The sequence below is a fragment of the Phalacrocorax aristotelis genome, unplaced genomic scaffold, assembly GCF_949628215.1.
Source record: "Phalacrocorax aristotelis unplaced genomic scaffold, bGulAri2.1 scaffold_45, whole genome shotgun sequence".
Lineage (NCBI taxonomy): Eukaryota > Metazoa > Chordata > Aves > Suliformes > Phalacrocoracidae > Phalacrocorax > Phalacrocorax aristotelis.
The window spans coordinates 259,806-284,851 of record NW_027441118.1 but is presented as its reverse complement, the minus strand read 5'-3'; the positions used below and the strand labels follow the sequence as shown (position 1 = coordinate 284,851).

General features: G+C 48.6%; 1 protein-coding gene across 1 annotated transcript; it reads right to left on the bottom strand.

Moving 5' to 3' along the window:
* Window positions 1-401: 401 nt before the first annotated feature.
* Window positions 402-11,736, bottom strand: LOC142050896 (E3 ubiquitin-protein ligase RBBP6-like). Its single transcript, XM_075080112.1, is given in 12 exon segments — window positions 402-1,560; window positions 2,233-2,288; window positions 2,396-2,572; window positions 3,020-3,123; window positions 3,874-4,046; window positions 4,965-5,104; window positions 5,595-5,691; window positions 5,811-5,899; window positions 7,730-7,774; window positions 9,417-9,453; window positions 10,207-10,306; window positions 11,571-11,736. Coding segments are annotated over 12 exon segments (2,343 nt in total).
* Between the last annotated feature and the right edge of the window lie 13,310 nt (window positions 11,737-25,046).

Below are 25,046 nucleotides of genomic sequence, written 5' to 3'. Positions count from 1 at the left end.
AGCAGGTACAGTCAGAGCAAACAAGAAGGGAATGGCTGTGCTTTGTCTTTCATTGACTTTAATTAGTTGTAACTAACACTGAGTCTCCCCTCCTACTCCAGGAGTATTATTTTTCTTTTTTCCTAATCATTTTTGAGACACCTCTGTTAGCTCATGGTAAGGCGCTAGTTAGAAATGTAACACAGACATGCCAGGGAACACACGAGGCTAAAAGAGTGTTAACTTTATTGATGAACATGCGATTTGTGTTTATACAGGTGTGAGTAAACAAAGAGAACAACAGCCACGCAATTGCCCGTATTCCAGAAACGGCTCTAACTTGGCTGATAAGGCACTCCCCTTCTATCCTCCCCAAGTAGCAACTACTCGCTGCAGGACAGCATCAAAACACCCTCATCCTTTCAAGAGGAAGGTGTTTTAATGCTGCCTGACTTTGGCTAGTCCTCCTTTGCCTTTTTCGCAGGAGGTTCCAGTCGAGGAGATTTGTCACGACCCGTGTCCACCTTCTCGTTGGAACCTTCAGCTGGTTTTACTGTATTGTCCGTCTTAGGAGGAAGAGCCACTTCTACTTTCCGCTTGGCCTTGTCAGTCTTTGCTTTTGGCTTATCCTTCTCTTCTTCCTCCTTTTCAGACCCCAGTCTGAAAGCACTAGACTCTGTTTCCATAGGCTCATTTCTCACAGGGGTGGCATCGTCTCTGCTTGGGAGCATGAAGACAGACTCCGCTGTAACACCTTCTGCTGCAGCTGCCTCTCTTGGTTTTCTCGCACCTTCCAACAACTCAGCATTTGGAAATCCTTCATTCCGGTGCTTTTTATCTTTATTGCCTTTCTTGTCTCCCAGTGGTTTTTCCGCCTCTTTCTTTTCTGATGTTTCAGGATCTTTGATGCCACGGCTCTCTCTTCCACATGGTTTTTCAGGGCAATTTCCAGCTGTATTATGGTTTCTGTGCCTCTGCCCACCAGGATAATCCTGCCTACGTCCCTGAGCACATGTCAAATTCTCTCGTCTGGTGCCAGGTGGACCAAACCTACCTGGAGAAAAGTCCTCTCTGTTTTGTGGAGGTGGAGGTTGACAGCCAACAGCATAGCCCTTGTAAAACTTCTCACTCCGGTGTCTAGAGTTCTCTCGCCGTTCTCTGTATCTTTCCTTTTCAAATGGATCCCTAAAGTCACGGGATCTGCCCTCGTAAGCTTTCCTATCATATGGTGGAACCTCTCTGGACCTGTTAAAACACTCCCTTTCTCCTTCCCCTTGAGGTAGAGTCCGTTTAGTTGGAGACTGGCCCCTAAATACCGGAGACCTTGACCGTGAGTGGTATCTTCTGTGCGGGGGTGACCTTAGCCTTGAATGGTGAGAGCCGCGTGACCTTGACCTGGAGCGATAGTTACGACTCTTCCCTTTGCCTCTTCTTGGATGTGGCGGCGATCGCGGGGAGGAACGAGACTGGGAACGACTGAATGATCGAGAGTAGGAGTGAGTGGGGGAAGAACTGGATCTTGACTTGGTGGAGGTATACGAACTTCCACAGTAAGATGAAGCGCTGCAGGGACCCTTGGACCTGAAAAAAAACCACACAGAAAAAGAAAGAAAAAAGGGTCACACTCCCCAACTTTTTTCCTCTCAAATTTGGTTTGCTTTGTTTGGTTTGGTTTGGTTTTTTTTATCCTCTCTCCATGTGTTTATGTAATGATGCTATTGCAAATTGAAGAACTTGTTAGCATGTAAAGTTTCTGCTTCCAAGTTTCTAGCCTGGCTTTCCACTTGATCCTATAATTATATTTAATTTTCGTATGTCATTACGGTTTCCCCAGAAAGTGTTGGTTTTTGGCAGTCCCCTTGTCAGTCCTTTGCTGATGTTTTATTTTAAATAATCTTAGTGCAAGCACAGATCCCTTTGTTAAAGGCAATTCAAAGTAAGCCATTTCAAAATTAATTACCGCTTGTGTTCTCCACAACTACCTGTGCGTACTTATTCATTGCAAATCAGCTGTTGCAGGAGTTACGTGTTACAGCCTCCTTTAACCAGTAGTAGTAGTACAGTTACCGGTAGTAATGCATTGAATTTCTGTGGGACACTTACAGTTCCCAGCCCGATCCGCCACCTGCTGAGCGAATTGTAGTGGCTCTCACTGGATGACCTGTTGCAGTGGGGAGGGAAAAAGAAAAAAATCCCATTCGGTTTATCTGAAGGTAAGACTTCTAAAGGCATTCTAAAGTTAGCGTTACTTACCCGTTGTGGGTATTGATTGTCCTTGGGGGCCCAGACGACTCGGCAGTGCTGCTTGTCTTAGCAGAGGAACCTGACGGCCCTTGGCAAAAAACGGTTGGAAACAGTTGGAAACGAAGCTCTACTAAAAGACAAGGATCAGTGCCTATGCTGAAATCAAACTAACCTTCTCCTCCAACAACCCGCTGATTGGCTGAGAGGAAGGTTTAGAAAGGTTAGCGGCCGTCACCAGCGCGGCGGGAGGCACGACAGTCAGGAGTGGTGGTGGAGGTGGTGGCGGTGGCGGCTGCTGCGGCTGCTGCTGCCGAGGGTAGCCAGTTCCATTTTCGAAGTTGTTCACAGCCTAGAGGCAGAAAAACATGGACAAAAAGGGGATAGGAAACTTCAGGAGGCACACAAACAAAAGGCTCCACAGAGGAACATCACTCGCCTATTCCTGTAAATGCTATCAATCCTAAAATAAATCAGCAGGCAGGGGTAGGAACACATCGCATTAAGTGCCGGCATTAATGACTGGTAACTCAGGGTGTCTGTATTTAAAGCACTTCAGTGTCAACACCGAATTTGAAAGGGAGGCAATCATGTTAAAACTGTGACCTGAATTTGCCAGACTGTCTCTAAGGAGTTGTAAGCTTCTGTAACAAGGGATCATGCATTGGAGGAGTAAATAAATTTAGCCTTGTTCAATTGAGCCCTGCTTCAGGAGCTGCCGATTCATGTTTTCTTCCCTTTCAGCCTTTCAGGAATAGACTTCTCTCACAAGCAGTTCACGGAAAAGCCATCACGTTACCTGGCGTAGGATCTTGTTGGCAGCTAAAGCATCAGGAGAAACATCGGTCTGATGACACGTTGGGCAGGTATGATCCTCAGAATCCAGTAACGCTGTTCTAATACCTGTGTGCAATTAGAGTCATCAAAATAGATTTTAGCCAAACTAAGGACATTTTTGGGGGTTCTCATCAGTTATAAAGCCATGTATATGATTAATGGGTGAAGATGATCTTGAATTGGGAACATGAAGCTCAAGTTCAGTAGCCTAATAATCTTCTGGTATGCAGCCAATAACGGTACAGCTCTGATGTTTCACTCCTGTAACATCTGGAGGTGTGGAGTAGGCGGTGTCTTGATGTCTTGACTCACCTTTTTTCCACTCTCTAGTACAGTGAGAAGTCACCAACCTTGGGGCTAGTGAATAAAAGAGACCTCAAAAACCCGTTAGCAGGTTTGAGTTCTGAAGGTTTCAGCCAACTCTCCCGTGGAGGAGAATGTGCATTAAATGCCCAACTACCCGATTGCTGCAGACCACAGGAAGTCACCAGCGTTGGCTCTGTAATTTTGTATGAGGGAAAGGGCTGTGGACAAACGAAATGCATTCGCTATCTAATAGTGTCATCACCTGCGCAGTTACGCCCTCTTCTCATACTCGTCCTTCCACGTGCGAAGAGGATTTAACGAGATACATAAAAAGGAGGAAAAAGCTTTCGGCCTTTCTTTTGCCCTTTATAGGAGAAGAGTCCTTTCCTATTCAGGCTGGACTTAAGTACTACACAGAGCCGGTGACAAAGTAATTTCCTGATCTCCTGTTTCTGCTTTCAGAGGATCAGAGGTGATGTTTTGAATTAACAGCCATGGGGTCACACTTACATTCGTCACAATAACTGTTTCCACAGCAGGGAATAACAGCTGCGTCGGTCATTATATCTTTACAAAGGGGACACAAGAGCTCATCTGGAATAGGCTCATCGGAGGGGGAGGAGGAGGCCGGCTCTTCCGGTAAAAAGGGAGGCTTTTCCTTCTTTCCTCTGGCATAAGCTTCCCTGGAGGGGGGTGGGGAAGGAGAGAGCAAAAAGTTAAAGGTGGGTCAAGGAGAACTTTTCCAAGCTTTGGCTTTTCTCAGGGTAAGGGAACAGATGGAATTCTTCTCACGCCACATTAGCCTTCTAAAACGTAGGCCGCTAGTTGAAACTCCTTTTCTACAGCCACAGGATGAGAAGAGGGAGGGGGAACAATTTTCCTGCTGCAGACCTCTCCCATTCCTTGGGTCAATGGAGAAATCAGCTCAGACTAGGCAAATAATTTTTTGACAGCTAGAAATCGTGTGAAATGAATCCCACCTCTCCGTTGCCAGAGGGTAAAAGTAAATGGCAGGCTGAGGATCAAGTCAGTCTCCGAGTAATTAAGTTTTGGAAATGGAAGAAGTCTATGTTAGAGCTTCTACAAAAGGAGGTCCGTGGCAGAACACCAGAAGTGCCACCGAGTGCATTTCAGAGCAGCCGCTCTTGGCAGCACACAGTAGTATTTTCTTAGTTTACAGCAACAGGAGAACTGCAGCCTCTTTCACACAGGGGAGGTGATAAAAGTCAGAGGGGGAGGAAACCTCACTCCCACAGCCATTTGTTAACTTTTGCAAGGAGCCTTTGCAGCATCAGACAGAAGCAAAATGCGCTTTCAAAGAGAATGACTCCACTGCAAACACCTCGGAAACCTTTTGCAGAAATACTGATTCTTAGCACGCCACAAGTTTAACCAGCTTCCAGGGGCATGAGCAGGAGGAGCGTCCTATTTTAGGGCCTTGGGATTAGAAAGTATCACAGGTGTTAAGGTTAAGATGCAATGCCAGTGCTTCCTCCCCCGTAACTAGAGGTACTGGCCCACTCGGCTGCACTGCCGCCCAGACATTGACGCACGGTTCCTCTCCTTCGCTCCTGGGTCAGTCCCGTTAGTCCCATACTTACGCATTAATAATTGGTATGGCATATTTTCCCGTGCTGGTCAGCATAGCACCCTTTGTGTTGGGATCTTTCACCTCCACCATGAAACTCCTTGGAATGCCTGTGCTCCTCCTAATTCTGGGAACAGGCTCAAAAGTCTTGTCCTGGTAGGAAAAGAAATGCAGGCGTATCCTCAAGACCCACACTTAAAACGACATCTCCGTGATTGTTGTTAAATGGCAGGGACGCTCAGCCAGAGGCTTGTGTCGTTACACCAGGCAGCTATCCAATAGATGGGGCCAACAGAAACATCCTGGTTTTGTACAAAATACTAAAAACTGTGAAGTGTCTTTAGAAAGGGTTAAAACCCACAATAAATTTCCAGTCATACTGAAATACAGAAAAATATGCATGAAAGTTGACAGAGAAAGATCTCTGGATATGTTTGTTGTGATGGCCTGGAAAAAAGAAAATTTTGCCTTGATAATTGCAGGTGTCCCTTGAATTTTGAAGGGCTTTGCAACTTTGCCACGTAACCTCTCTATTTCACCCCAAGAGAAACACGTCTTAATATGCGTGTTCATGTATCTGTTACCTCACTGCCAAGGTAAAAAACAAAAACAAAGTAACACCAGAAGTCCCCCCCAACCTTACCCCGTTTGTTGGGCAGTTCTTTATATAGTGGCCAGGTTTTCCACAACGAAAGCAAGTATATGATGGCGGAGGCAGACCCAGGCTGTTCTTCATGTAACTAAAAGGTTTTTGGGGAGAAAAAGGAAAAGGGGTGCATGTGTCTCTCTTGTTAAAGCAACCATCTCTAGCATTCCTCCGTAATCTTTGGGGAACAGATCTGGCGTTATCAACACTTACTTGATTGGCTCATATGCACAGCAAGACTGTATCATCATCGCTTTTATTTTATCTTCTTCGGAAGCGCTGGCTTCAGCCAGACTGGCAGTCTGTGTAACAGGCCGTTAGTCGACACACACGTTAGAAACACTTTAGAGCCCCTGCTAACTTCTTTGTGTTAAGTGAGCTAACTACGGTAAGCAAAACCTGCAGGTTTCTCCAGCTGGCCGTGTCCTTTTACCATGCAAATTGTAATATAAGCCTTACGCAGAACTAGATCTTCATATGGAGGAAACCAGCTGATTTCTTGGTTTTTAAAGTACTATTTGTTCAAACGTTTTAATTACACACTAGTCCAGATACCAGCAGGGTCTAAGGGAGGGACTGTACATTCTTTGGACCGTCCAGCACCAAGCCTTCAGATCAGCCACTCGTGTCTTTGCTTTTAGGTGCATTCCTTCGCAAGAGCAACCAACTACTTTCAGCATTTTATTAAATGGTTGTTTCCTATACACAGTTTTTCCTCAACTGTAACATAATGCAGATCGACATCTATGAAATCATTTCCATTAACCGTGACAGAAAACTTCACAGACACTTGACTGATTTGCTTGAACCCAAGAGATGTACAAGACACATCCAAAACCCACAAAACATTTCTAGGGATAGGCGAAAGTTCAAATATGGCATTTCGTACATAGCAGTAATAAACCAGAGGACTTTTTACAACACATTGACTCCATGCTGAGCCAGTCTGCGCTAAAGAGGGTAGAGTAAGTCACAGTTTTGAGCTGCTCTGAGGTGTTGTTCCTGTATTGTTCTGAAATACTTCAATGTTCTCAAAAGCTTAAATGTGTGCTCCTCTTGGACGGCTTCTCACATTTTAGAGTAAAACTTCACCTAAGTTTACAGAACCAAGGACACGTTTAGGGACAGCACTAATGCAGACCAATTTCTTCTGGTGGCTACCTTCCAAATGAATTATTTTTTCCGATATTTTTGCCACGTGTCCACAATTTCATGTCTGTGGTGAGAGAGGGAAGAAGTGGCTAGTGGGGAGAGGTTTCTCTGTCTTGGGAATGAACTCCAGCCTTTCTTTTCAGAGGAAAGAACGAGCTCCTCTGCATTAGGCCCTGCCTTCTCTGATCTTTGTAACTTTAAAGCCCAGGCAGTGAATCGGCTAGCACTACGCCTTCTCACAAGGCGCAATGACTAGTGCTTTCCCAGCCAAAGTTACACATTCCCGGGCAAAAACCGCCAGCAGCTCCACAGCAAACCGCGGCGTGGCAGGAGTTCCAGAAGGTCACCTCCGCCAGCATGCCACACACACGCATGGGTATGTTCCTAGACATGGCTAGGGACATAATCACAGCGTACACAGTCTGCGTTCAAGGAAATCAGATTGTGTTGCCCACTGTATCTATACGACAGCTGATGAAATTGTGCAGCGTTCAAAGAATGGATCTGCAGCTCTGAGGACTAGAAATTCAGAAATAGCCCTGCAATTGTCCGTGTTCCAGGCACGCCTCTAATTTGGCTGCTCCACACCCCCTGGAATGTCCGTCCCTTACAGCCAGTGACATGCTTCTGTAAAAATAGCGCTCCTCCCCAAAGCAGAACTAACGAAATGTATGAAAAATGGCCAACGGCCTTTGAAGTGCTTCTCCTTTGTGTCTTGAAGATGAGCACTAGTGCAACGTGACGTTGGTGCTGGTAAGGTTCTCCCCTTCTATCTCCCCAAAGTGGCAACTGCTCTTTACAGGAGAGGATCAAAGCATACACACATTTTAAAGTTAACATAAATACTTGACATTATTAAGAATTAAAGTAAAGCATTGTTGGCATTACAACAGTTATACAGCTCTGGATCACAGTACAAGATTTAAAAATATGAAGCAAACACTTTTTTTTTGAAGTATTTGGTAAGAATACACATATACCTGAATAAGCTGGGACAGAGAAGCAGATGCAGAGGAGTCATCCATCTGTTCACAAAAAATTAAACACATATTCAAGTTGTACAGTCCAAACATAGCAATAGTTAACCTCTACCGTAGTCTGAAAGTCTGCACGATGCGCTCCGAGTGTGACTGCAAGAGGCATTTCCGACCTCGTGTCATTTGCATTAGCTCAAGGCAAAGTCCAAAGCTACGCCAGCTTAAGAGTGCCCATGCGGTTAATGAGAAGAAACTAGACTAACCAGACCCGCTTGAGATCAGCTTGTTGCTCCAGAGTATCTCAGAGAGGGAACCTTGTCAAATGGGTCAGGAAGGGTAACTGATGTACTGTTCAGCACGTTTGCCCAACGGCCATCTTCCACGGCCCTCCAGCCCTGGGTCTTTTTTTGTTTCCTTTAGATTTCTACTGAAGTATTTCCTGCCAGTCCCTCCAACCAGTCAGTTAGCACCAACAGCTCCATGAAACTTGTTTGCCACCCTAAGGCAATACTGCAGAAGAACTGGGGAGGGGCGGGGACACGACTCGACAACCAACAACCCCCAAACCCCAAATAATCCAAAATCCAGAATCGACAGTCAATGTATGAACTGCCATTTCAAACGGAAGACTAAGCAGAAACTAAAGAGAACTAAAGAAACTGAACAGAAGACTAAATCAAAATCCAGGCTGTTACCAGTCAAGCATTTCCTTCTGTTACTTATTTATATTTCAGCAGCAGAATGACAGTGTTTTCCAACCTGGTGAAAAATGCCCCACAAAGGCCCCAGGCTCTAACCTTGCGCCAAAATTTGTACACTGGGTTTCAGGTATTTTCATTTGCAGACAAGCTATTAGATGAAGCTGCTGCATCAGAGAAAGCGGAAAGAGCAAATGCAGAACTTTAGAATACCACTTTGTGTAGCAACGATATTTACATTCACGGCAATCTATTAAAGACATTCATGTACTTGGAGGAGCCCAAACAACATCACTGCAAATAAACAGTTCCAGGAACAAATACCCAGGTATTCAAAGGCACGGAAAGGACTCGTTTAGCTGCCCAGAACTGTCCTCAGAACGTAGGGCGTATGTCAGTTTTAGTTTTTGTTTGAACCCCCACGTCAAAGTCAGAAACAGTACCAAGTTTAACAACAATGGTTTCTCGGTGTTTTTTATGAACGTTCTCAAAAACCGTTGGGCAAAGCAAGCAAAAACAGAAGCTAAGTGATACAAGGTGAAAATGGCAAAAATACACTCCGGAGCATTTTTATTGCAAGAAACACAAAGCGCACAAGCAGCTACGCCAACAGACACGTTACTAGCTGTAGACAGACAGATGGAGAGCACGGCACCACGTCCAGTTGTGCAAACCTTGAACCTACATCGCCTAAGAACAATCGTACCTTATCTGTACAACACAAAGCCATTCAGGAAATAGCCTCGCCTATTCAGGATGAAATACAATGCGTGACTGGGCACAAATACCAATAGTCCCATTAGAACTGTGCAAATGATGGCATTACGCAGTTCTTACTATGCTGAATCAAATCCATTGTCTTTGCAGCATAGGCTATGTTTTACTGGAAGAAATTATATGAAGCTAGTGTTTGGAAAATTTCATACAAGGCTACGTTGTTTAGAATTCAGTGCAGTGTGCAGAAAAATGTGTGACCCTGTGCTTTTACATACTGCTTTTGGTGTTCCGCTCACTGGCTCCGTTCGACTTCTGGAAGGAGAAAGAAAGGAAGGTGATCAGAACTTAAAATAGAGCACTTGTGCCCAACATCAAGCAGTGAAACAGGTTATGAAACCTCCCCATCAGGACATTGTTCTGATAATCTAGTGAATGTGGACATCTATTCATACACATAAACTGTTCTCATTCTCAAATTCTCACGTTCAGTGCAACTAAAAAAAACAATCCCAAAATCCCAAAATGACCGCAACAATCCTGTAGGCAGGACCACATTTGAGTAGCTGTAATCTTAACCGATACACCCCAGATCTGGGGCCTCAGAGTACCTGCCATATCCTGCCTCCTCCCGCAACTGCAGGAAATAGACAAACACTGACAATCGGGCTCCTCTGGGATGGGAACAAATTCTAAGTGTACACTACGGTGCGTATCTGTCTTTACTCTGAAAGCAATACAAGCAAGCCCATAGCATAAGGCATCTCTCCACCTGGAGGAAACAGCATCTACAACTCGGGTCTCAGAACAATCAAGCCCAAGAACAAACCCTACATATTCATCCTAGAAGTTACCGTTGTTGGAGTCTGAAGCCCATGTCCCAGCAGGCCTAAAAAGGTCAGTCTGCTTTGGGACAGGTCCATTGAAACCTACCCCAGGACAACAAAAACTAACAGCCGCTTTAACAAGGGAGATGCAATTGGAACGCCACTGGTAAACTAATATCCATTAAACCAGTGACCTCACTGAACCCCCGAGCAAAGACTACACCGCTTTACGGATACTCACGTAACAGAGGTTCTGCTGGTAGCTTTAACTCCTCCAGCAGGGATCCTTCTGACAATTACCGAGGAGTTCCTCGGAATCAGGGCGTCATCATCTGTGTATTCTGAAAACAACATCAGTACAGAAAAAAGCAGTAGTCAGTTTGTAAGAACGTATACAGAACATGACTCTATAGGTAGATATTCCACTGATATTTAAAATCCTGTTTTCTTTTTGCTTTGGTTAGCATTGCTTCTGTTACTAGATCTCCATTATGAAAAGTTACAGTCCCGGAACTGTAAAAGGTTAGAGTGCTCAGAAAAATCTGAGCAAGTCGGCCATCTTCACTCAAGCTCCACTTTGTTCTTTCCAAGATCAGGTCAACATTTAGTCAGGACTCCTGCACGGGCAAGGTTACAAAAGAACAGTACTCTGTATGCACGTGTAAGGATTCCAGGGACGGGAAGCACAAAAACACCCCCCAAAAGTGCCCCGTCCCCCCCTACTGGGGCAGGATGGGGCAGCTCACACGCTGGCATCGCAGGGCCACCCGTACTGGCTGCATCCCTTCCCCTTGGGCAGGAAATTCAGCTCCCTGCAAAAATCGTGCTTGGGAAGGGAAATGTGGGCATGGGAAACCATTGGGATAGGAAACCATCACGGGCCTGAGAAATCACCGTGGGGATGGGAAACCCTCACCGGGATGAGAAATGAGCATTGAGGACAGGAAACCATCAGCAGGATGGGAAGTCATTGAGATGGGCAGTCATTCAGGCATGAAAAATGAAACCCTGGCAGGGCTGGCTGAGGCAGGTGCTGGTGGAATGATTGCCATGGGGACAGAACCCCAGAACACTCTTTGCCCCAGACAAACCCCACACTGACCCGCCACCATGGCAGGTACAGCAGCAGCTCCTGCTCCTCGTGGTGCTCCTGCCCTCTGGGTAACCCCGCAACGGCCTCTGCCCACCAGTAGCTCACCCCACCACCCCTCTTTGCTTCCCCCAACAGAGAGGTTCCCTCTGCAGCTGCCGACGGCATCGGAGGTGTCCGACATGAGCTTCACCACCACAGCCATGCCGCCACCGGTCAGTGCCCGTGTGCTGCCCTCTGCCCCAGGGCTGCCGGTGTCCGGTGAGCCTGCCCGGCTCCAGACCGTCACCTACCAGCTGGGCCAGCCCACCGTCTGGCAGGTGGTGCCAGGGCCCCTGGGGGCGCCGGGGCAGGTGGTGCAGGTCCCCTGCGGGTTGTCGCTTTCCACAGTGGTGCAGGTCCCCGCTGGGGTGCAAGTCCCTACTGGGGTGCTGCTCCCCCCTGCAATGCAGCTCCCCGCCGGGGTGCAGCTCCGCACTGGTCCCCGAGGCCCCGCGCCCGCCGCCCCCACGCACCTTCTTTGGTCTGGGCGTTGGAGATCTGCAGGTCGCTCCTGGTCGCCTTCAGCTTCTCGCGGCCCATGATCTGGCGCTTGAGGTCGCGCAGGGTGATGTGGAGGCCGCTGAAGGTGACCGTATCATAGTTCAGCCTGGAGAAGAACTTGTAGTGGACACAGGACATGGTCGGGGCCAGGCAGTGCCTGCTCTGGGATGGCGTCTACTGCAGCACGCGGTGTCATGGTCTCCTCATATGCTCAGCACATTATGAAGAAAGACCTGCATCGTGTGGGTGTGGCAGCCCCGCCCTCTTTGCCCTAATGCCGAGTGGCCCTTAGGGGAGGGGGTTCCAGCAGCCTGCTGTCCTGTCACCCCCCAGGTCTGTCACTGCCCGGTGTCCTGTCACACCCTGAGGTCTGCGCTGTCCCTCCCGCCACCCCCTGGGTCTTCGCCACCCAGCGTCACCTCCCATCAGCCCCGGGGCCCGCGCTGGCTCTCCCAACAGCCCTGGGTCCATCACCGCCCCATGTCCTCTCACCCCCACGCCTCTCACCGCCCGCTCTCCCTCCTGTCACCCCCCCAGGCTGACACCACCCACTGCTCCCTCCTGTCAGCAGAGATCCAGGGCAAGACAGCCTGGGGGAGAGGCAGCGGTTTGAGCGTATCTTGTTGCGTTTATGGAAAGTTCCACCAAAGAAGGCAATGACCATTTACGGTTATTGCCATAACCCAACGTAATTCCCCACAGTGGCACATCCGCACCTGCTTGAACTCTGTAGGGGAGGACAAGGAAGTAAGGAATGAACCCTTAGCCTTAGGAGGTGCCCCAGGACACTATTTCTTGCTTTCTCCACCACCACAGCTGCTGCTGCAACAGCCTCAGTCCATGAAATCAGGCCCTGAGTTACGAGGTCTAGTTCTCCTGAGGAACATGCTGCGCCTTGCTGACCTTTTGGGGCCAACCGGCTGTCCCTCCTGTTCAGGGAAATCTGATAGAAACTGATTGTTGTAGCCTGGCAGGGCTAACGTGGGAGCTTCCACGACTTCATGCTCTAGATCTTTCAGTGCCTTCTGGGTTTCCAGAGCCAGGAAACCCTTCTGAGTTCAGGGCTGTCCTCTATATCCAAGGGATGGTTATTGTTGCTCTCGGTGTCTCTTTGCTTCTCCTGTTAATGGTGCTTGGGAAGCGTAGGTTTTAATACGGTAGCCTTGCTTGTAAGCCTGTGGTGGAATAGGGATTATACATATTCAGCCCATAATTTGGCCATCACCACAGGGCAAACTACAGCAGCAGAGGCAAACAAGCCCCACTGTTGGCTATGCACTCAAAGCCCACCCGCTACCTGAAACCAACTCTCCCGGGTGTCTGTCGTGTTGAATTCTCAGTGGTACAAGGACAGGCATCTACGTGATGAGTTTTCACTGAAGAAAGGAAGGATACCGCCCTTGCACCAAGAAGGGTTTGTCGCTAGTCTGAAGGGAGAGCCCTGCCTGTGCTTGGAGAGCAAAGCTGTTGACAAGCTTACTCACTCTGCAGGGGCTGGGAACTGGAAATGCCAATAGAGCCTTCAAATTAATAGGATGGATGGACGTGGACCATTCAGCCCTTAGGACCATACAGACAAAAAGGGGAGCCTTATGCCTGGAACGTTCCATAGATCTGTGTGGAATAATTGCTGGAGGTGACTTAGAAATTAAACCAATGTTTTTAGAAATGGTGCAGCATTGAAGAAGCTGCCAGGGTGAAGTGCAGCTGCTAGTGAGGAATCCATTCCACGGAAGTTCCCTTGTAACCATAGATGTCGGCAATGCCAGGAGAACTTGGTGTACTGACTGTAAGAGGAGTTGTCCGGAGGGTGGAGCGGTGCGGGGCCATCGTGGCAGGCTCAGTGATAAATGGGAACTCGAGGTACCCTGGCGCTGGCACGCTGCATATTTGCCACCCTGGGCCAACAGTCCACCATACTTTTGACAAAATGCTGTCCTTTTGGTGAACTTTGGTCATTCGGTATAATACCAAAACACACCTCCATCCCCAAAGTTACTCGCCTCTAAGGTGCAACCACCCCTCACTGGGTGCGCTTTGAATTTCTTCTAGTCTATCCTTTTAAAAGTAAAGCGAGGAAATTCTACACCAATCATGATAAAGGTATGCATGACTAGAGTCACTCAGCTCCACCTGAAAGGTAAAAAATAGTATAAAATGTGTGAAGAGGGTGTTGGGGAAGATACCATCGCGTACCACTCTGACTTCTGGGACCAGTCGACGGGCTGAGCCTCCTTCCCCCCCCCCCGCAATGGGTCGCCTTTGGGTAACACCAAAACATCTGGGTATGCCATCTGTTTCCCCGGGAAAACTTAGAAACCTCTCTATAGCTTCACTTTAAATCTCCACTGCTTCATACCTGCTTAAGCCATTTGTAGCCTAGCGGTGTTACTCATCTTCTTAGTATTTGTGTGTGTCTTGTAACCAGCAATCCTATCACCGGTAATCCAAAGAACCTGTGCATCTGTTGCTTTAATAAATTGTACTGCTCATTAATCTAGCCATGATCGTTCTCATTGAACGCCACCGGCTGGGGCATCTGGCAAACTGGTTACTAACAACAAATACTCTGATGAGCGGTCACTTCTACAACCCTTAGAAAATAGACCGTTGACCAAGTCTGAGACTAAGACTGGACTTAGCCGCACCTAGACTCCTCTCTGAGCAGGAGTTCAGAAAGCAAGGGGGTCCTGTCTGAACCTCGTGACTCAGCGGTAGGGTCTCCCCCTAGCCACTCCTCAGACTCTTACCATTAACACACCAGTGAGTTAAATGGAACATATCAGGTCGTATGAGAATGTATTGTCTCATGCCAGTTCATTTTAGAGCTCTGAAAGTTTAGGAAAGTTGGGGAGAAAGAGGTGTTATCAATTTTTGCATTGTAGGGGAGACGATTTGACTGGCTGCTGTATTTGGAAAGACAGTATTTCAGTAAATGTGTACTTAGAAAATGGTGGTCTCGGAGGCTCAACACAATCCTGCTGGAGTCTCTGTAGATCTCAAAGTAGTTGGCTGACACTGTAGTAATTTGCGATCCTAAACGCATTGCCCATGTGCATCCCATGTCCGCCGTGCTGTTTTGCTGTTGGCTGCGCTTGGTGAAGGAGCGGAGGGATGTTTCACCCATGAGTCTCTGACAAGATGAGAGCAGGAGCTGGTAGGAGCTTACGCGGTTTCCCTGGAGGTATTTAAAAGACATGCAGACGTGGTACTTTGGGACGTGGTTTAATGGTGGACTTGGCAGTATTAGGTTCACAGCTGGGCTCGATGATCTTAAGGGTCTTTTCCAACCTAAATGATTCTATGAGTCTATGATCTGCCTGTCCATTTTGTCCTCTCTATAGCTACTAGGTTCCTACACCTGCAAGGTCTCAAGGCAATAACTTTATCTTTCCTTGTCCGTATACACAGTTCAAACTCTTACGGTGTCTTTCATGATCTTGCAAGAATTAGATATGCATCTCTGGCTTTACAGATTCGGTTATGCTCTGACCATATCTTTGAGCCTGCGGCAGTGATAATTTTCACAGCCTTTTGTGTGGGTGCGTGATTCACCTTCCTTCTCTTCTTACTGGCCTTAACTTAGGTCTGGTGTTACAAAGAAGACACTGATGAAAAGAATTGATACCCTCAAAGGCAGTTTCAGTGGCTGACACAACCGAAAGGGCACAGACGTTCACAATGAAACATACTAAAGCGTGGGAGGGTCCCTAAGCAGTAATGAAGAATTCAACAGAGAACAGAGAAACATTTTGCCAAATGAACTGTCTTCTTGTTCCTTACTCTGTCAGGGTGAATGATGTGCCACGTACTTTGCTTACGTCTGGAGAAGGCATCCTCCTCAGAGAGACAGACCGTCCCCACTTCTTGAGAGAACTCGAGTATAACACTGCCAATGGTTTATGTTAACATCTTTATTCCAATTCCCCGTGGGTTGGGTTTGGGGATTTTTTATTCATTTTGTGTGATAATTGTGGTCTTTCATTCTGACTATGCTGGAAAGGAGCTATTCGTAAAACTCGTAATTGCGTCAAATCTGGCAATGAAGAATGCCAGCTGAGTGATACAAGTATATTCGACAAGTATTTGTATGCTTTCTAAAAGTAGCAATGTATGTGTTGCTAGCATATTTTTTGGCTAAACTATTTATCTAGCTAAAGGTCTTATCCACTCTTACTGTGTGGAAAACCTGAGTAGCTGATAATTGTGTATTTGATTTGGCTTAGGACGGATACAATTTGAACTAGAAAAGGGGGCACTATGACTGAAACCTATCACAGAGATGTTAGCTATGGTGTAAATTTTTTTATTATTCTTAGTGTGTGTTGTGTTTCATGAGTGATGTAACAGAAGGAAGCCAAACTAGGAAGTGGTGTTTTAAAAACACCAGAGACCTTGTATTTTCTACCAATAAGAAACAACATCTTGTCCTTTACAGTAATATCTCCTGACATCAGTGTATCAGTCTTCAGTTGGCAAGTGAATACACATGGTCAAGAACACCATCTACTTGTGACAAAGTACGTACTACTGTGACACACATCTGACAGTGTGCTGAGTCTGGGGGCTTGGTGGTTCTGTAACGCAGCCTGTGAAGTGGTGATGGTTATCAAATGCAATGACTCCGAACCGAAGCTCACAGCACAGCACCTTGATGTCAAGAGATGTACCTTTCCTAAGTGGGAAGGGGAGAGCAGTCTCTCCGTGCCCTCATCTTCCCGTCTGCCGGATTCTTCACCAGATTTGTGGTTGTGTGTTAGAGCAAAGAGCACTTGTGCACAGTGTGGCAGCTAAACTGAATTTCTTGGCAAGTTGACCTAGCCCACAGCCTGTTTATTTTGCAAGCCTGATGTAGACTCTTACATTCAAATTCGCTGACCTGATGTCAGCTTCAGTTTTCTGGCAGCTGTTACAGTTCAGTAGCTGAATTTTGACTCTACCGTTCAGAGGCTTGTTAGGCATTTGAGCAGGGTTTTCTTTTGAATGTTAGTAAGACAAATTTGAGAATTAGGGACAAGAAGCTTCATTTGGAGTTTGGTTTGCCGTCGTAGGTCGTGCTCGGTGAGTTTCCTTATCTGAAATCAGTTTCTGAAATCAGTTGCCTGAAATCATTGCCCTTCTGAAGGATTGCCACTACATTAAACCACAGTGTTAGAAGTGCCTAGAATGGAAACCTATTAGAACTTGACTGTTTCACTTCTTTTCTGTCATTTTAGAAAACGACACCTTCATGTTTTGGGTGTCAGACCTTCTTCATGTCTTCATTGTCTAGAAAGCTGCTTGACCTTGGCTTCACCGCTTCCATGCAAACGTTGCCGAGTTCTGCTTGTTCTGTCCCCTTCGTGCATTCCTGATGGCAAACTTGTGTGCACAACATGCGCAACGGGTATTAGCAGAGGATGTTACTGAGAATAGCTAATTGGACCTCAGTGAACTGAGACGGTAATGCAGAGGCACGCAAACAGAAGGATGCACATCTCCTTTTGCACATGCAAATAAAAGGTACGGAGCGCACCAGCGACGCATGGGAACTCATTGGCAGTGGTGTCCTGGAAAGGTGATGAGACACCAACGGTGGCGGAGGTGATGGGTAAACTCCAGGACTATGAAGCAAATCTCTCTTCCTCGCTCATCTCTGCTGTTGAGAGACTGTCCCGAGAGGTCCAGCAACTCAAAGAAGATATGACCTGCTCCCCACCAGTAGGGACCAGTGTCTCAGCCATTAGGAGTAAGCGTCCCTTTGCTCAAGAGAGAGGATACACACCACGGGCCACCCTGTGGTTTTACCTGCGTGACCACGGAGAGGACATGAAGAAGTGGGATGGAAAACCTACCTCGACCCTAGAGGCACGGGTATGTGAGCTGCAAGGAAAAACAATCACTGAGCGGGGTTTCTCCAGGAAAACTGCTGCTCCAGTTTCCAGTGCGTAACCATGACACTCTGAAAATCAATCTGTTATTAGTATTTGGCTTATTTTTACAACAAATTTCTCATCTTTCCATAATTTCTGTCATTGCCCGGCTTATAACTATTTTCCAAAAATGCTTTACTCAAATTTCAGTTCCCCAATGTACTTTATTATGTTCATGCCTAGCAATTTCTTTCATTAATAAGGGCAGGATTACTACTTGCCCTGTGTGTGTGTTATAGCCCACCCGTCCGTTTGTTCCGGTGCCTGTCAGGTCTTTATTATTGGCATCTTTATTATCATATTTAGGTGGTGTCTCAGGTAGAGTTATTTCTTTTTCTGGTAATAATGCCACGATGCCTGTTTCTGCAGCCTCCTTGGCAGCTTCATCTGCCAGTTGATTACCTGTTTCTGGTGGGGTCTTTCCTGTTCGGTGGGCTTTGCAATGCATTATTGCAACTGCCGGCGGGTTTTGGATGCTCTCTAGTAATCCTTGTATTTGCGCTGCATGCTTGATTTCAGTTCCTTGTGCTGATAAGAGCCCTCTTTCTTTCCAAACGGCTCTATGCACATACACAACTCCAAAAGCGTACTTAGAACCTGTCCAGAAAGTAACCTTTCTCCTTCACTCAGCTCGTGCCACTCCTTGCCGCTCACAAGTGACAAGTCAGGTCTGGCGGTGCCCGGGCGGGTGCCCTCATCAGAGCCCATTTCAATGGTCTGAACACAGCTCTGCTGTCACTTCTCCATTCAGGGCTCCCTCTTTGGGAGTTCTTTAGTAATTCCTATGGAGGTTTTACCACCAGTCCCTAACTCACAATCCACAGGCGTCACCGTCCCACCATGCCAAGAAATGCTCGCAATTCTCTTGGTGTATGTGGCTCGGGGAGGTGGCAAATAGCTTCTTCTCATCCCATTCCTAGTTGCCTCTTCCCTGTTAGAATTTCAAAGCCCAGGCAGATGACTGTTTCTTGGACAATCGGTGCCTTTCCTTTTGATACACGGTATCCACTAATTCCCAAGAAATTAAAAAGGCTTATTGGCAGAGGAGAACATTGTTCTCGAGTCTCTGCTGCAATTTAAGGTGTCTTCTACATATTGTGGTACAGTTCCCTGACCGATTTCTTTCCTCCAGATTTCCCGTTCTTTTGCTAGTTGATTTCCAAAAATGGTTGGGCTGTTCTCCAAACCTTGTGGTAGAACAGTCCAAGTCTATTGTGTCCTTTGCCCTGTTTCAGGATTTCCCCACTCAGAAGCACAAAGTTCCTGGCTTTCAGAGCCAAGGGGTATGCAGAAAAAGGCATCTTTTAAATCTAAAGCTGTAAACCTGCCTTATTCCCTAGCGAGGGTAGTTAGTAATGTGTGCAGGTTTGCAACCACTGGGTGTACGTCTTGTACTGTCTGATTCATTGACTCACATTCTACCAGTAACTTGTATTTCCAAAATTTCTGAATTGTTGGTACTAGGCCAATTCTCTCTTCTAGTTTTAAAGGGTATTGTTTAATTCTTCCTGGTGACAATCCTGGCTCAAGGTCTAGCCTTACAGGTTCAGCTCTCTTTGATTTCCCCGGTACCTCTCCTGCCCAGGCAAGGGATATCACTGCATTTTTGACTTCAGCTGGGGTTTTCTTTTCCACCTGTTCAATTTCCTGCAATAAAAATAGTGATGCTTGGACAAATTTAGGCTCAGGTATTACTACTTCCACCTCCCCATTTTTAAATTTTATCTTGGCTTCTAATTTTTCTAGCATCTGCTCCCTGTGTCTAGTGCAACTTCCTCTGAATATCATCAGCAGACAGCCCAGTAAACAAAGTCGCTAACTGGCCTCTCCCTTCTTCTGACTCGGGATCAAGGGTCGTGTACTTCGGGCAGCTTCTTGCAATTTATTTAGGCAATCAGTCAGAGACTCTTTTCTACCTTGCTTGATTTCAGATCACTTTTAACCAGTTTATAGCTTTTGGTGTAGCATTTCTTATACCAAACAAAACCAGCCTCTGATATAGCTTTAATAACAATTTATCTCCATTATCATTAGGGTCCCAGTCAGGATCTACTAAGGGAAAGTGTTGTTCTCCCCGTCCTTGCAATACCCTGATGCCACCTGACCCTCAACCTGCATTCTTGCCACTTTATGAATCATTTCCCTTTCTGTATTACCAAATAATACTTGCAGGATGGCTTCAGCATCCTTCCAGTCTGGGTCCTAAGGTTTAATCATCACCTTCAGAAGTATTAGCCACACGATCAGGATCATCCCTACAGCTACCGGTGGCTATTTTCCAGTTATATTCATCTGCGATTGAAAAAGGCACTTTCACCACAACGTGACCCTCATTCCTGACGGCTTGCCTCAGCAGCGCTTGCCATGCAGCTCCCTGCCGGCTGCGAGCTTTCTCCACCAGCGGAGCTATTCTTGAAACACTTCCCTCTGACTCACTGTTAAAAAGAATTAATTAAAAATCAATTAAAGTATTATTTATATAGAATCATAGAATCATTCAGGTTGGAAAAGACCTCTAGGATCATCAAGTCCAACCGCCAACCCAACACTACCATGTCTCCTAAACCGTGCCCTGAAGTGCCACGTCTACACGTCTTTTAAATACCTCCAGGGATGGTGACTCCCCCACCTCTCTGGGCAGCCTGTGCCAATGCCTGAGCGCTCCTTCGGTAGAGAAATTTTTCCTAATGTCCAACCCAAACCTCCCCTGATGCAGCTTGAAGCCATTTCCTCTCGTTCTGTTGCTAGTGACCTGGGAGAAGAGACCAACCCCCACCTCGCTACAACCTCCTCTCAGGGGGCTGCAGAGAGCGATAAGGTCTGCCGTCAGCCTCCTCTCCTCCAGGCTAAACAACCTCAGTTCCCTCAGCCTCTCCTCATAAGACTTGCTCTCTAGACCCTTCACCAGCTTTGTTGCCTTCTCTGGACACGCTCCAGCACCTCGATGTCCCTCTTGTCCTGAGGGGCCCAAAACCGAACACAATATTCAAGGTGCAGCCTACTAGAATAATAGAGGATATAGTGTATTAATAGAATATTATTATGCAAAACAACTCTCTGATCCAAACATGCAACACCAAATCTGTACTTCTGATAACCAAACCAAAATTCAGAGACCGGTCAAGACAAGTAACCAAAACGGGGACTCGAACCCCTTTCAGTGGGACCCTGACCCACACCTTAAACTCTGGGGACTCGCACCACGTTCCAAACCTGGGGGTTATCCAAACTTTTGCTTGGGATTACCAAACTGGGGACTCTAACGCCGTAGGTACCTTTACACCCAAACCTGCGTAGCTTTTGCTGCGTCTTATGGGCAGGCAACCAAACCAAACCAAACCAAGTTGGAAGAGTGCCTTAAAACTGGCCCGGGGTCTTGCTTCGAGCTCTTCGGTCCAGGGCTCGGAGGTTCTCCCCGAGAATCCCTCGGTTCCGGCTGGAGGTCCTGCGATCCCACGGATCCGTCGAGACTCAGAAGCAGCGTCCCATCTGGGCTGCCAAAACTGACACCGTAAGTCAGCAAATATAAGAACCCTCTAAAACGCCATTTGTAGTTTTAGAAAGCAGGCAGACTACCTTGTTCATCAAGGATTCCAAGTATTGCAAACTTAGCTATGTTGCTCCAATTAGAGGCGGCCATAGCTTCTTTTGAAGCTGCTATCAGGTATCAGGACAAAACGTGCTGCTTGGTTTTTTAAAATACCAAGGTACTGACTTCATTGCTTTCTTGGAAAATGATATTTTCACAGGACTGGGTTGCTCCATAAATTAGGAAGAAGTACAACCAAGGTCAAGGTTAACAGTGTGGTCATGTAAAGGGAAAGTGGTTAAGCTTTGCAGACTGCAACAAAGGGGACGAACACCTTTGGAAAACAGCTAAACTTGTTCTGGCTAAAGGCCGTGGATCCCATTAAGGCCGATGTGGAGTCTGACTCATGAGGATCTTCTCAGAGCATGTCAGAGGACACCAAGGACAGAGCACAAAGCCGGGCTTATCACACCTCTGCTCTGCAGCTGCCACTGAAGGGTGCGGGAGCCAGGCAGCAAAGGCTTTCCCTGTATTCACAGGCTGCCTTGCTGGGCTTTATGAGCACCTCCTCCCAGCGTTCCTCCTCCTGCGCTGAGCACCCCGTATCACCCAGTCTGCCCAGCGGCTGACCCCAGCGCCTGTGCACTCCCACAGGAACCACTGCCTCCAAAGGTAGGGCCACCCTTCTCCACTTCTGCGCCCTCCACACGTCTGTAGAAGCAGGAACAGCAACAGTTTGCAGACTCAGTAATTACTGGCAACGGCTCTATGTGGCAGGGATGCTGCGTTCGCAAGTGTTTTGCCCTGCACGAGAGGGAACTGCCCCGGTGTACGCAGGCAAAAGGCTGCCCTGCTGAGTGAAGCTGGGCTGGCTTTTTTGTGAAAAGGTTTTTTTTTCTGTCTTGTGATCCATTTGACAAAGCAGATCCACAACTCACAAAGAGGCGTAGCCAAGTCTGTCTGTTTTGGGAGTGATTAGGCCAGGAACCTTTCCAAGCCAAAAAGCAGTGTTTTCCACTTAGCCACATCAGGATGAGCCTGGGTTGGTGAATTTTGCTGCACTCGGACTCAGCGGGCGTCACAGCTGCTCCTCACAGCCCTCGCGTGGGTCCCTGGGGCAGCATGCCGCAGCAACGCTCCCACACCAGGGCAGCTCCCACAAGAAGCCCCACGGCAGAGGACCAGCGTTCCCCACGCTGGCACCGCCTGGCCTCGGCGTTGCCCCTCGGCCCCCACCTGCACCAGGAAACGCGGGTCCGGCACTGGAGAGGGCAGCTCCCGGCTGTGCCGCTGCCCCAGCGCTGCAGAGAGCCGGCCGCGATGCCCAGCCAGGGCCATGGGGTGAGGGGCTGCCGTGGCACACGGCCCTGCCAGGGGGGCAGGATGGGGCAGGCTCTGGGAGCCCCGCCCCGCGAGGTGACATGTGGGGGTGGGGCATGCCGGGGGCGGTGCTTGGGAGGGAGGTGTCCCAGGGTGTGGCCATGGGGGTGTGGCCGTGCTGTGAGGTCACAGACCCGCCGTGTCACGCCATGGTGTGAAAATCTGTGCCGCAGGCACTGCTCCAGCAGTGCCAGCCGTGGCAGCAGCAGCAGCAGCAGCAGCAGCGGCATGGTGCAGGCGCGGGGGGCTGCGGCCCTCGCCCACCTCCTCCTTATCCTGCTCCTGGTGACTCTGCAAGCCTGGCACGTCGGGACTGCTCCATGGAAAGCGCGGGGATTAGGTAGGTGGGCATTGAGGCTGGAGCGGCAACTCAGGGGCCAGGCAATAGCCCAAGGGAGCGCTTCTCCAGGCTGGTCACAGTCGTGCCCAGGGCCGTGGCTCTGCCGCTCCCCAGCTGGGTTCTGGCTTTCAGCCTCGGGGACGTTCGTCCTTGGGAGATGCCTGTTGAGGAAGACGGGAGCACTCCTGCTCCAGCCCTGCAGTGCTCTCCTTGGGTGAAGCCCTGTGGGACACACACACCCAGCCCACAGCCCGGGGCATGACGCTCTTGAGTGGAAGGGAGAGATGAGTGCCATGGAGCAATCCCACGTTTGAACTGCATTCACTGCCAGTCAGATCTGAAGAAGGACATTGAAATACTTCATGGGAGCGTCTCTGTTCTGTGTTTACAGACGTGGCTGGAGGCGATGGAGATCCAGCTTCCTGGCTGGGTTCCCGGGCTGACGCGCTGGGAGATCGCATGGGTATGTCATGGCTTTTTACTTCCTTTGAGAGCTGCCAGCTCAAAGCCCAGATGTGAGGGAGGCATCTCTTGCAGGTGCAACAATACAGGCCGCGTGTGCCATGTCGTTATGTGATCCCCTTAAACGTTCTGCTATTCAGTTCCGACAGCGAATGTACCAATGTATGATGGCAACGTCTTGTGGGTGTTTGGTTGCAGGTGTGGGTACAGGGAGGGCTCTTCCAGCTTCTGGCCAGGATCCTGTGCTGGAGCTCACCTGGCATGGCTGGGGTGAGTAGTCACTCTTGACCGGCTTCCCAGACTAAGCACTCCTTTTCAAGATTTTATTTGTGAGAAATTTAACTTTATACTTTCCGTTAAGGTCCTCAAAGAGCAGTGTATAAAGCTGAGACAAGCAAATCTTCCCAGCCGTCATCAGAAATCCTAAAAGAAATCCTGACGGAATGGGACAAGGCAGCACCTGGTGGGTATATATCACTCCTAGCCAGAAGACTTGGGAAGCTGAGGTTTTGATGCCTCTATGGACCAGCCCCAGGATGTTCAGTGCTTCAGGGAAGCTAACAAAGAGAGAAGGAACATGTCCTGGCAACGCCAGGCCTCCTGTGAGATGAGCAGTAGTGTGCAGGACACACTAACATACAGGGTCGTTCCTCTAGGCGTGGGTGGCAAGAGGAACACAAATGCTATGGATCCAGAAGATTTCTGGAAGTACTACACAGAAGGCGGCGTGGCGGTCTTGGGCTCCATGCTGCTTGGGATGGTTTCCTGTTGTGCCATCCGTCTGTGGAGGAAGAGAAGACGGTGAGTTGGTGGCAGGGGGGAGGCGTTGCCAAACTTCCGTGTGAGATGGCTGCTATTAGCCACGCAGCATTTCGAGGTAGGGTATTCTGGAGTGCCGAGTTAGTTACTGGCCAAACTCTCCTGAGATTTCTGCTGTAAGATGTTTTAACTGTCCTCTCAACTCATGGGCACTCTTTTCTGAAACCTGTCCTTACTGTTGCAAGTGTGGGTTAAAAGTGGCCCTGCCTCGACAAGCGCAGACCCAGCAACAGACGTAGGCAGAGCAAGGTCAGGAAGAAAACCAACGAGGGATGACATTGCCCTAGAAAGCGAGAAGCGCCATAGTGTCATCTCCCTAGAACCTAGCAGCAGAAATCAGCCTGTGAGGTGATGCTGTAAATTCCAGATGTTCACCTTGGCCAAGGTGTCCCAGCAAGTGAGGAACCTTCCCAGCTCTCAGCCTTGCTTTGGAGAAAGAGAGTAACCCTGTCCCGCCTGCACCCCAGCACTGCCAGCGTGCGTGTTCTCAGCACAGGCAGGTGCAGGGGTACGTATCTCTTTGGCTATATATTCTGAAGAGAGGATGGAGAGCACCTCACGGAACAGAGAGCCGAGACTGCCGCCTTGTCTGGCCAGGGAAGCCGAGTGCTGGCCTCTGCCAGGCACGCTGAGAAAGGAGGACAGGAGGCTCTCCTGGCCCTGCAGTGCCCTGCCCAGCTTTGGTCCCCGCGGTCTGCCGGGGTCAGGTCTCCTTCCCGACACGTGCAGAGCAGGCAGGTCAGGACGGTCAGGGCCGAGAGGGGCCGAGCCATGGGCTCATGGGAGCAGAGCCCCAGCTGAGGGGTGTGGGGAGCCTCATTTTCTGCACAGAGCTCTCTGTGCCCACAGCTCCCACGTGCAGCCGGGTGCCCACACCCCATGGGGTGTGCAACTCTGCCCCGCGCCCCGCCAGCTCCGCAGCCATGGTGGGGCCTCAGCAGCCTCCTCTCTCCGCAGGTGCCTCGCCGCAGCTTCAGGAGCCTCGCCCCCACCAGCCGCCACCAGC